The sequence below is a fragment of the Orycteropus afer genome, unplaced genomic scaffold (assembly GCF_000298275.1).
Source record: "Orycteropus afer afer isolate SDZICR_OR568_19922 unplaced genomic scaffold, OryAfe1.0 scaffold00416, whole genome shotgun sequence".
In the NCBI taxonomy this organism is placed as follows: domain Eukaryota; kingdom Metazoa; phylum Chordata; class Mammalia; order Tubulidentata; family Orycteropodidae; genus Orycteropus; species Orycteropus afer.
In genome coordinates, this window is record NW_006922003.1 from 2,695,716 (window position 1) to 2,708,541 (window position 12,826).

Genomic DNA, 12,826 nt, shown 5'->3' on the forward strand with positions numbered 1-12,826 from the left:
AACCTTCCTTCCGAGGAGTGGCTGGTGGGTTTGAACCGCCAGCCATCTGGTTAGCAGGCAAGTGTCTTAGCCACTATGCTACCAGAGCTCCCCAGTGATCAATAGGAATTATTTAATTGGATGGAAAAAAAATAAGATTATCATATTTTTACTCAAATAATACATGAGTTATACATTTTTTTCCACTGTGCCCTTACCCAAGGCAATTTTAAAAAATTTTTGTAAGCATACTTATGCTAATTTTTTTATATGTTGCTATAAAACATTAGCATAGCTAAAAAATTAGCTTGTAGAAGTCTACCTGCCACCTGATCTGAGATTTTGGATTCACCTACTCCTATACCCTGAGAGCTAACAGAGGCCTACAGCCTACTGCCTGACCTGCAGATTTTAAATTTAGCAGAACCTGCAAACACATAAGCCAGCACAGGTCTTCAGTCTGTGGCCTGACCCATATATTTGGGCTTCCCAACCCCTACAATCATGTGAGCTTTTCTTCACAATTGTACGAGCCATTTTTTCCCAAGTAAATGCATATATATATATTTTTTTTTTTTTTTTTCCCACAAATATATTTCACTTCTTTTGCTCCTCTAGGGAACCCAGATTAAGACAATGGTTGTGTAAACAGTATTACATTCTCATTACCCTCCCCTTTACATACATTGAAACATCAAAAATAAAAGCAGAAATAACATGGTCATAACTCTGGAAACCAGTTAGAGGATTACGGCAACTAAGCAAATGCTATATTCAAGAAAAAGATGGCATCAAAATGGTAGAAAAGCTTTCATTTTCTATACGGCCATGGTCTTTCCCCTCCCCAACTTGACAAAAAAAATAAACATTTGTGTATAAAGATAAAAACACTTTTAAAAAATGACATAAAAGATGGGAGAACAGAGCTGTATAGAAAGAGTTTTTATACTCTACTGAGGTAAGTTGATTCAAACTAGACTGTTATAAAATTAGAATGTTGCAGGTAATTCCTATTGTAATCACAAAGAAAATATTTAAAAAGTATAAATAAATGAAAACCAGAAGGAAATCACAATAATTCACTTCAAAAACTCAACTAAACACAAAAGAAGGCAATACTGGAGGGCATGAGTGAGAGAAAAGGTGTAAGACACAACAAACAAAATAAGCAGCAGAATGGCAGAAGCGCCTCCTTTACCAGAATTGCCTTAAAGGTAAATGTATTAAATGCTTCAATGAAAAAGCAGAGATTGGCAGAATGGTAAGAAAAGGTCATCCAATTACATGCTGTCTCAAGAGACCAATTTGAAATCCAAAAACACAAACAGGTTGAAAGTGAAACAATAGAAAAAAATACCTCATGCAAATGGAAGGCTGAGGTAGCTATATTAGTATCAGACAAAAAAGACTTTAACTCAAAACTGTCATAAGAGATAAAAAGAAAGGCATCATAGAATGATCAAAAAAATCAATTCATCAGGTAGAGGTAACAGTGATAAATATATTTGCCAGTAACGAGAGTCCTAAAATAAATGAAGCAAACACTGTCTGAATTAAAGGGAGAAATAAGACAGTTCTATATTTATATTTGGAGACTTCAATACATCATTTTTAATAATATACAGAATATCTAAACAGAAAAAGGGAACTTGAACAACATTATAAACAAACTAGACCAAACAGACACATATAGAACACTTCACACAACAGCCCAGAATACACACTCTTTTCCAGTGCACATGGATCGTTCTCTAAGATAGACCATACATGTGACTTACAAAACAAGTGTCAATAAAGTTTAAATGACTAAAATCATATAAAGTATCTTCCCCAGTAACAATGGAATCAGTCTAGAAATCAATAAAGAAAGGAAAACTGCATGAAGAACAAACAAATCTGTCTTAGAAGAAATACAATCAGAATGCTCCTTAAAAGTGAGGAAAGCAAGACTTTGACTCACTTCCTTTGGACACTTCATCAGGAAAGACCAACAGCTTAAGGATGACTTCAGGCTGATTAAAGAGAGGGTCAAGGAAAATTAGGGAAACCCTCCATGAGATGCAGACACAAAACCTGCATCAATGGACTCAAATGTACCAACAATCATGAAGATGGCACAAGACCAGGCAACATTTCATCCTGTGATCCACAGGGTCATCATAAATTGTAGCTGACTTGATGGCAACTAACAGCTACAACATATTCTACCATACACACACATACGCACACACATACAAATGTCAAATTTCTCATGAGATTAGAAATTATAGAGACCACAAGACAATGGAAAACATCTTTAAAATTCTGAAAGGCTAAAATAAAACCATTCACGTAGAAAAAAAATAACTTACACTAACTAGTCTTTCAAGACTAGGGATAATTAGAGATGTTTCTCCTCCTTTAACATCAGAATCTTTTTGCATCTCCTTAATAGCTTGTAGTATTTCCTTCATACCTTCTTCAAGTTGCTTATTTTCTTCAACTAATTCTCTTGCTGTAATTACATATTTTTCTTTTAGTGAACAGATCTTTATTATAATTCATACTATACTATACAAAGAATAGTTCACTACGAAAATATACCCATTTGGAAAATGTTAATGTACAAAATATTTTAAAAATTAAAATATAAATACAATTGTGAATAGTTAAATGGTATACCTATTTAAGTAATATACATATACACACTATCTCACAGCAGAAATAAAACAAATCATATGCACACTTTTGCCTTAACTTAAAACTATGCTTTAGATCAGAAATATTTTAAATTGTTTTCTAACTTCATATTTATCAGAAGACATGGTCTTTTTCAAGGTTATAAAGAACTCAGATTCGAAAATTGCCTTATGATGAAAATAGGCAAACTAACTAAATAAATGAGAGACTGAGCGTTATACATGATGATGATAAGGATAAAACAGAATGGAAAACAGTGACTTTATCAAAGTGTTTTTAAACCCAAGATTTTAAGTACAAGAAAATAATTCTCTTAATACACACTGAAAAATGTAAATAATAACAACTTACATTTATTCTGAAATTTGGCTATTATAGTTCTACTTCTTTCTAAATCTCTTTCCTTTTCAATTAGTTCTTTTGAAAGAAATTCATTCTAAAAGAAAAAAAAAGTGTAAGTGATCTTCTTTTTCCAAAATATTGTAATAGCACATAGTTTTCAAGCTAAGAAAAGTACGATCAATTGAGGTATAACACAACAGAAAGAAGAGACAGAAATAACAGCATCATAAAAGGAAAATAAAATCTGAAGAATAAAACAGATGGTGATCTTGCTCTCTCCTCCCACAGCAATACGCAAACAGATACAATGAAGTTTGTGTTTTTGCTTTTAGTAGCACAATCATCTTTTTTAATAATCTATCTTTATACTACCTGTTCTGCCTGGCTTCTATGTCGTTCAAGTTCTACTTCTGCACTTTTATTCTGTGCCTCTTTGATCAATAAATTCTGTGCTATGACTTCATTCTAAAGAAACATTTAATTAATTAGGCAAGTTAATAACTTCATATCAAATGTGCTGCTATTTAGACTTTTAAAAACTCAAATGTGTATAAATTAGTGTTAATGAACAAACAAAAAAGTCGTATTATAATTGTTAAAGAACTTTGTTAGACAAGTAATAAAAAAGATTTAATAAAAAAGCAATTATAGGAATGCAATTTGAAGGAATGCTCACCTGAGACCTAAGACACACTAGTTCTCTCCACAGCTGTTCTATAAGATTGTCAAGCGGGTCTTTCTGAGATAATTTTGATTGTGTAGTAATAGGCACAGAGTCTGGAAGATTAACTACAAGTTTACTTGCTAACATCTCAGTCTGCAAGGATACTTCTTTTTTTCTTACATCATCCTTCAAATAATTATCAGCATGTTTTATTTGGGTATAAACTTGTTTATCTCCTGATGCCACTACTTGTGATTCCTCCATGCCAGTACTATTTTGATGAATTTGTTGACAAAATATTGCAGACTTTTGCCTAAGTGATAACCTCTGCATTAAGTCTGAAGCTGTTGATAAAACTTGCGAAGAATCACTTTTTTGTATGATATTAGTCTTTTCCAGTGTCTGCTGACTTCTTGACACTTTATTCAAACAGTCATAAGAAAGAGAGCATAAATAGCCATTTATTTCTTCACGGTTCTCTTGACTAGAGGTACTGACTAACGATTCTAGATTTCTTAAAGATTGCAGACATGGTGCTTTAAAAATCTCCCGTATTGTAATTGTTTCTGGAGTTGAATTAGCATCTTTTACTTGCATGGGTGAAGAATGCCTGGTTATAGAGACAAAAGGATCCACTCTGCTTTCTACACTATGATGCATTTCAGGCAACAGTCTTGATAACGAGCCTATGGCCATACTCTCTCCTAGGTCATTCTGATCTGACTGTGGAATACTGAATGATGGTCTCCTTTGCCACAGCTCTATTTTATCTGCACTCCTAATCTGTATTCAGAGTAAATAACACCTCATTAATCTTCAGGTCCACATGTTATTTAAATAAACAAACTCTTGAAAAATTTATTTATTTAACAATTATAGAAAAAAAGTATATTTTCAAAATGAGATAATGAAGAGGAAATGAAAACACTTATAACAACACTTTTCTTTATTATCTTCACCACAGTAATACTTTACCATTACCTTTGATTGAGCTTCACTCATAGCTTTGAGGCTCACAAAATCAAATTTCCTTTCTCCTATTCTATTCTCTTGAGAAAAGTTTTCAGTTAGGTTCAAGTCCTCAACTGTTAAGCCTATATATAAGAGAATCAACAAATTAAAAAACATAAAAATAATGCCCCCACTATTCCAAAACTTCAATTCTTTTAAACTAGTATCAAGTTTTAACACAAATAAAGGGTAAAATTGTTTCAAAATCCTTGTTGCACTTAGTAGCCAATTATTACAATCTTTTAATCTACCTCATCTTTAATAAACTATTAATGATATGAGAAACTAATTTGAATTTTATTTTCTCTATCATCCTTTGTCTGGTCTATGTTAAAAGTAAAAATTAAGTACCAGATGGTCAAAAGACACGTATAAGAAAGCAGATAAGAATCATGAATAATGAACTCACTGCCATTGAGTCCGTCCCGACTCACAGTGACCCCTCCTTGGGTTTCCAAGGCGGTATCATCATGGAAATAGATTGCCCAATCTTCCTTCTGAGGAGTGGCTGGTGTGTTTGAACCGCCAGTCTTCTATGTAGCAGGCAAATGCTTTAGGTACTATGCCACTAAGGTGATTAATACACTAATAAATCATGAAATTTCATCCCTCTAGGTTTTCAATGTACTATATAGATTGTAATACTAAAACAAATACTCTGCTATATTAACAGATGTGCTATGGACTTAGGCCAAGTTAAAAAAAATTCCTTCTTTATATTCCTCTTTCAAAAAGCACTACAATGCATATTATATAATTTAACCAATTGTTATCTTTACATCAAGTAAGATAAACCAAAGAAAAATGTTCATTTTTATTCAATAAAACATTACTTACATTTAGTAAAGGATAATTTACAAAGAAAGAAGATTTTCAATGGATAGCCCTTCCAAACCAAACCAAACTCACTGCCACCGAGTCAGATCCGACTCATAGCGAGCCCTCCTCGGGTTTCCCAGGCAGTATCACTACAGAAGTAGATTGCCCAACCTTCCTTCCAAGGAATGGCTGGTGGGTTTGAACTGCCATCCTTCTGGTTAGCAGGCAAATGCCTTAGGTACTACACCACCAGAGCTCCCCCAGATAACCCTTAGAAGAGGAGAAACTATTAAAAAGTTTAGCATAAATTAACTAACTATGTATATGTAAATGTGTGTGTGAGAATGTGTGTGTGTGTGTATGTCAATGAATACAAATTTTGTCATTATTAATCGTAACATCTCAGTTAGAGATGCCTAGAAATTGATGGAGACTATACTGTAAACTTTTCAAAAGTCCACAATTCTAAAGTATGTTATTTTATTTTATTGTTTTGGATTCAGGATTGAACTCAATGATACTCACTTATATATTCTTCATCAGGCCATTATTTTCATTTCCTGAACTTCTAGCAGTAAAAATACCTCTAACATATAGAAAATTTTAGATTCAGGCAATTCATCCTTCAAGGATTTTCTTTTATAGGCTTGGGATAACTGGGCATACCTAAAGTTGCTGCTCTTTTTCCTCTTTCTTGAGCCATTTGGCGAATTTTTTTTTTCAGATCAAGCCGTTCTTCCTCAAGGCTTTCAATCTGCAAAGCATGAACTATTAGTATTCTTCTTTAGGGAATAAAGAAAAGAGCCATATTATCACAGCACTTGCCTCTTTCAAAAGGATCTGGTTTTCAGCTCTGTACTGCTGCTGTTTTAAGCTTTTGCTATTTCTAAATTCAGTTAAATCAATCATTGTCTTTGGTTCAAGGCCTAAAATTGAAAATAATATAATTGAAATCTTTATCAACATACAATGTACTAAAAAAAAAAAAAAAAAACTTTACATACCATGACACAATTAGCTAGCACCATTAAAGACTTTTCATGCAGTAATTTTTCAGAATTTGAATTAAACCTAACAAGTTAAAATTTCATCACAATTAATCTTAACTTTAGGTACTAGGTACTATTAAAATAATACATAATATATTTATTTTTCCTTCCTTTAGAGAATAAATATTTTTTACAGATAGTCATTTTAACTCTAGGAAAGCATTCACTGATTAGCAAGTGTAATGAAATCAATCTTTATTTTCATTGTTAAAAAGCAATTTAGATTGAACTGTCATAACAATCACAGTTACAAATTACTTCTTAGAATCAATGGTAATGTTAAAATACTCAATCGAAAGAAAACTTAAATCATTTAAGTATTTAAAGGTCTGAGAAAACCTTAAACACAATTTCTAAACATTTATCTAAATTCATCTGAAACAAGAGCACTTTACAAGTTAATATGAGTTATAGAGATACTATTTCACTAAAGAAAACAAGGTTAACTTCTATTCTCACAAGTGGTACTAAAATCATAGACTTTCATTTATAAAATAACTATTACTGTCTCTAGCACAGTGGGTTGCTAACTGAGCTTTGGAGATCCTAAGAGATTCCACTGATTTTCCAGAAGACACAGAACTGAATAAAGCAGTGCTCAAAGCCTGCCCCCTACTCATCAAACTCCCAATCCTACTTTTATTTATTTTAAATATTTTTACAAAGGATTTATTTAGAAAAAAAAGCATTTTTTTAAAATTAAAGATAAGAACAAACAAAAAATACTTGGAAATCAGATTAAGTGAACTACGTATCTTAAAGATGGTTACCTGCACGCTCTCTAAGTGCCTCATTTTCATCGAGGAAATCATTGATCTTCCACTCCAGCTTATTGATTTCCTTTGTCAAAACTTCAATCTCTCGATCTCTTATTTTAATTTGATTTTTACAATTCTTTATTTCAACAACAGCATCTTCTAAACCATATACTCCCTGCAAAATGCCCAATTTAATTTAAATGTGATTTATTTAAACACACTTACTAACTTAGGAATGTATTCTCTTATTGAATTTGTGAAGAAATACACATACACCTAAGGTTTCTATCACTAACTTGTGACTTGTACTGTAAACCAGTACAAGTCTGCAAACCAAAATGATTCTGTAAACCAAATCCAGTAACAGTAACAATGAAAAAAATATAAGACTCTACTACAGAGTTTTACTGACAAAAATGACTCAGAAATATTACATATGAAACATTTAACAAACTATAGAAAAGGTGTATTTAAGAGCAAATCAGCTGTATGAGTGGAATATATAAGTCATTAGTTACCTGACTTAGTGGTAATCATATTAAAAAATACAAAAGTAAAAACTAAGGCTGTATTGACATAGTAGTTTACAAAACTGTTGTCATCATTTTTATCAAATTGACTGCTAACCAGAAGGCTGGTAGTTCAAACCCATCGGCCACTACTTGGAAGGAAGATGGGGCAATCTACTTCTGTAGTGATATCACCTCGGAAACCCAAGGAGGGGTTGCTATGAGTCGGGTCCGACTCGAGGGCACATAACAACAACATCACATCTACATGGTGACACAATGGCAGACTGCAAAGCATCTAATCCTGCTGCCTCATCAAAGCTGATTATCTAGTGGAAAACGCTTTGACCAAAATGGTTTGAAAATAATTCTCCTGCCAAAAAGTAAATGCTGCTTAAGAGTCTGAAAAGTTTAGTATAAATGAATCTTTTATCAAAAGACACTTGTGGTATGTTTTTAAATGGTAAGCAGTAAACGGCACAGAATAGTCTAACTGTGACTGACAAAAATGATCCTAAGCTACTTGATTGAAAAGATAAAAATATATACCGATTCATAATCCTTTAATCGCTTCAAAGCCTCAACAAGTTCTTTATCCTTTTCCCTAGCATCAGCCTCAGCCAGTTCAGCTGTTCTCTCAGCCTCTTTCGTTTTCTCTTCTAAACTTTGCAGCTTTGACTGAATTTTCATATAATGAGTCTGTTGAGAGAGCGTTGAAGCACCTACAGGGTAGAAACCATCATCAATAAATGAGATTGTTCACTCAGTTCATTAAATCAGTGGTTCTAACATGGGAAGGCAGAGGAAGAAATGCTGCGCCATGGAAGAGTCTTTTTAATAATATTAAATTTGAGAAACAGAAATTTTGGTTTCATTAAGGAAAGTTGTAGTGTTCAAGAAATTCTTCTTAGCTGCAAAACAATGCTTTATAAACAATGACCACTATGGTAGACTGCTGGCTATCTCTAATAGATAGCTAGTTATCTCTAATATATAGTGACCTCATGTGATACATCAGCACTTCCTCACAGGGTTTCCTCCACCCATCTTCACAGGAGTAGATCGCCAGATCTGTCTCCCACAGAGTCCCTGGGTAGGTTACAACCACTGACCTTTTTGGTTAACAGCCAAGCAATTAACTGCTGTGCCAACAGCACTCCTCCTTGCAAAGATTATAGTCATGAAAATCTTAGGGAGCAGTTCTCCACTGTCACACGGATCACTGTGAGTCAAAACTGACTAGAAGACGCCTAACACCACCACCAACAAAACCCATAAATTAACTAATACTATCCTGTATATTTTTGAAAATATAATAAAACACAAGTAGAGAAGGCTCAATAACATATCTTTTGACATATTATTTTTTAATCAAATACTTTAAAAATAGATGGCATATAAATTAATTTATATACTTATAAAATAAATGAATTACCTTTGTTTCTTTGGAGTTCAGTTTTCAAATCTTCAATAATGTAAGTATTTTTTTCCATTTCTTTTGTGTATTGTTCTACTTGTTCAGTGAGCATCTTAATTTGGCTATCTCGCTCCTGTATGCCCTATAAGATATTTTAAAAGATCACATATTAGCACTTCATGAATGTTAAAATACAATTTAAAAGGTAAGGAAAAAAGGTAAGTCTTGTCTTTATGAACAAGGCTGATGAATATAGTTTTTGAGAGACAAAACTATGCTTTTAAAACGATTTTATGTACTTCAATTGTACTACACAATGTTAGATAAACTCCAGTCAATCTAATAATTAAAGATGGATAAAGTCAGCAGCTGGAACCAACCAGCCACTCTGCAGGAGAAAGATAAGGCAGTCTGCTTTCATAAAGATTTACAGCCTTGGAATCTCTAAGGGGAAGTTCCATTCTGTCCTATAGGGTTGGGATGCTAAGAGTCAGAATTGACTCTATGGCAGTGGGTTTGGTTTTTTGGGGTTTTACTCTGAAAACCAGAATTCCAGAACTCCTTAATATTTTTGGCTTCCTATGACTCCTTTATACAGTTTTCTTCACCCATCCAATTCCTTCTTTTGTGTGTGTGTCTTTCTCTGTATTTTTTTCTTTACTAAATTTAGATTTTCCTCTTTCAGTACATGATTGAAAAGTATTGTCCCATGCAATTTTTCTTTTTCCTCAAATACTTCCTAAATTTCATTTTTTTTGAACTAAGACTAGAAAATACAAATGATGAAAGTGTACATTCATTCTATAACAGTATATTTTTACTAAAAACAAAATCTTAATTTGGAACACTCAAATTATAACCAAACTGCTAGTTTATTTCACAATCACAAGGTATGTCAGTAGCGACGAACTCATGGTAGAATAATCTTTAATAAGAGAGTATTCAAATATATTAAAATTTCTAAAAGTTTTTAATAAAATTTATTATGAAAGGATTCCCAACTGAAACAATGTACATATTAACTGTATCAACATAAGAAATTAAACAAAATAATTCTATTCCTAATTCTAACCCTAACTCTAAACTTAATTCCAATATTTTCTTAGGATTAGATGGTATAAAAAATTTCAAAAGGACATTCTGTACAAAAACTTTATTACACTGGTAGCACAGTGGTTAACATGCTTGGCTGCTATCCAAAAGGCCTGTGATTCAAATCCACCAACCTCTACGCATGAAAAAGATGTAGTAGTCTGCTTCTGTAAAGATTTCCAGCCTTGGGAATCCTTGAGCGCAATTCTACTTTATGCGAGAGGGTCACTATGAGTTGGAATGGACTCGAAAGGAACAGGTTTAGTCAAGTCACTAGAGCAGGCACAGGCGAAATAATAAGACATACCTCAGAGTGCCGTTACGAACTCTGATAATCAAACTGACAGATGAATCAAATTTTGTGATGGTTTTTACCTGTTGTAGAGCCATAACATTACTTTTATCAGCATCAAGTTGTGCATTTTTAAGTTTTTCCCTCATGTTATGTAACATTTGCTGATATTCAATAATTTCATCATCTTTAGAAGACAAAATTAACTAGAAATAAACAAAACAACATCTGTTACACAACAGAAAAACTAATAAACCATTGCTCATTTATGGTGATTAATATATATCATTAGCGGATTTTAGGGAAATATAAGAAATAAAACTCTTTGAATAAGAAAGTATCAGCAACTTCAATCTCTTCATCCTTGTTCCTTTCATATTTAGTATCCAAAGTTCTAGTAAGAAATGTTGGACCAATATAAAGCATAAAGTTTGCTTTGAACTGGATAAGTTGTTTCTAAAATTCATATAAAAATGTTCATAAGGACAACTGTAAAAAAAGAATAATAAAAAGAATAGCTTTTTCAGATATTTGAAAATACAGTAATTAAAAACAAGTGTAGATGGTTAAAAACAGATCAATCAGTCTAACGAGAGAATCCAGAAACAATCTCAAATTCAATAGGAACTGTATATATGTATAGTAAAATTAGAAAGATGAAATATTCAATAAATAATATTAGGATGATAGGGTAACATCCTACCCTACTGCATCCATCTCAATCTTTATACCCAAATGAAATATATATGCTGCAAAGATTTAAATGTTAAAAATGAAACCAAAAAATACTGTAAGAAAATATGAAAAAGTCATTTTACATTCAGAACCCTTTCTAATTATGACACAAAAGCCAAAAAAACATTTTTTAAAAAAATTAATTGCATAATATAAAAAGACCACATAGAAAAAAAAAGCCATAACATCAAAAGACAAATAAAAACCTGAAAGAATACATTTGCAGTATACATTACAATTACATTTACAACAATTTATCTTACAGATATATATTTGCAAAAAATTAACATACAAGGATAGTCATTAAAAAACTTTCTAAATGTCAAAATAATAGGGAACCAATTAAATTAACCCTATATATAAATCTACATTCTAATGAAAAATTACAAACATTCAAAAGAACAAAGCAATAATATATCTACTGTAAGCTATAGTAGCATAGTGCCTAAGGCATCTGACTGCTAACTGAGAAGGCTGGCGGTTCAGTAACACCAGCCACTCCTCAGAAGGAAGATGGGGCAATCTACTTCCGTAGTGATACTGCCTCGGAAACCCAAGGAGGGGTCGCCATGAGTTGGGTCTGACTTGATGGCACATAACAACAACAACGATAAAATAATTTTAAAATATTTTAAGTTTTTTTTCTTTAAAGATAAGTGCAGAATAAATCTAATATGCTATCATTTTTCAAAAATAATTAAATATGATAAACATTGTTTATTCCAAGGTTCGCAAACTATGGTCTGCAGGTCAAATGTGACATGCCACCTACTTTTTAAAGTGTTCTTGGGAAATAGCCTCACTACTTCATTTACCTGTTGTCTATGGCTTCTTTTGTGCTATCACAGCACTACTTAGTAGTGCAGCATGGATCAAATGGCCCACGATGTCTGAAATACTTACTCTCTGACTCTTTCCGGAAAGTGAGCCAAGCCCTGATTAATTCTACAGGACTTATTTCTATTGCTACTGCTTCTTTTAAAAATGTAGGTTATTTGAGCTTCCCAGATGATAACCCGTTTCAAATAGCCAACAAAATTTTTGGGATTCCAAGCAGAAATGATGACTATAAAAGTGCTCACTTAAAAAATCAGTAGTATATTGACATCATCACAGAACACTTTTCAAAATGTACATCCATCATAACCCCAGCTGCTGATATGGCAAGGCAGGGATATTTGGTTGGAGTTGGAGTAGTAAAGAAGACAAGTGTATTCTGAAAAAGTTTTCCAAATGATTCTCATAGATCCCTGTCTTACTCCCATTCACACTGAATACCAACACTTTTATTAATCTGACAATAAAAGTAGTTACAAAAAGTAAATTAAACCTAGAAATATTATAACTAAATACATACAAGGTAACTGTGATTTATGTAAAAAAAATAATAATTTTATTTAGAATTCTCTATTTTAGTTTACAATGCTATTATACTTTGGGCTTAGACATCAAAAGCTTAATAATTTTATTTAGAATTCTC

At 32.4% G+C, this 12,826-nt stretch overlaps 1 protein-coding gene across 1 annotated transcript in view; it reads right to left on the minus strand.

Annotated features, from left to right (window-relative positions):
• CEP290 (centrosomal protein 290) overlaps positions 1-12,826 on the minus strand; it is a 145,070-nt gene that overhangs the window by 104,013 nt on the left and 28,231 nt on the right. The window contains exons 10-19 of the mRNA XM_042782692.1: positions 10,695-10,817; positions 9,246-9,369; positions 8,360-8,532; positions 7,314-7,476; positions 6,320-6,420; positions 6,161-6,248; positions 4,646-4,758; positions 3,677-4,447; positions 3,010-3,094; positions 2,331-2,473 (exon numbers count right to left, since the gene is read on the minus strand). Of these exons, the coding sequence (XP_042638626.1) occupies positions 2,331-2,473; positions 3,010-3,094; positions 3,677-4,447; positions 4,646-4,758; positions 6,161-6,248; positions 6,320-6,420; positions 7,314-7,476; positions 8,360-8,532; positions 9,246-9,369; positions 10,695-10,817 (1,884 nt within the window). The remainder of the gene's footprint in view (positions 1-2,330; positions 2,474-3,009; positions 3,095-3,676; positions 4,448-4,645; positions 4,759-6,160; positions 6,249-6,319; positions 6,421-7,313; positions 7,477-8,359; positions 8,533-9,245; positions 9,370-10,694; positions 10,818-12,826) is intronic.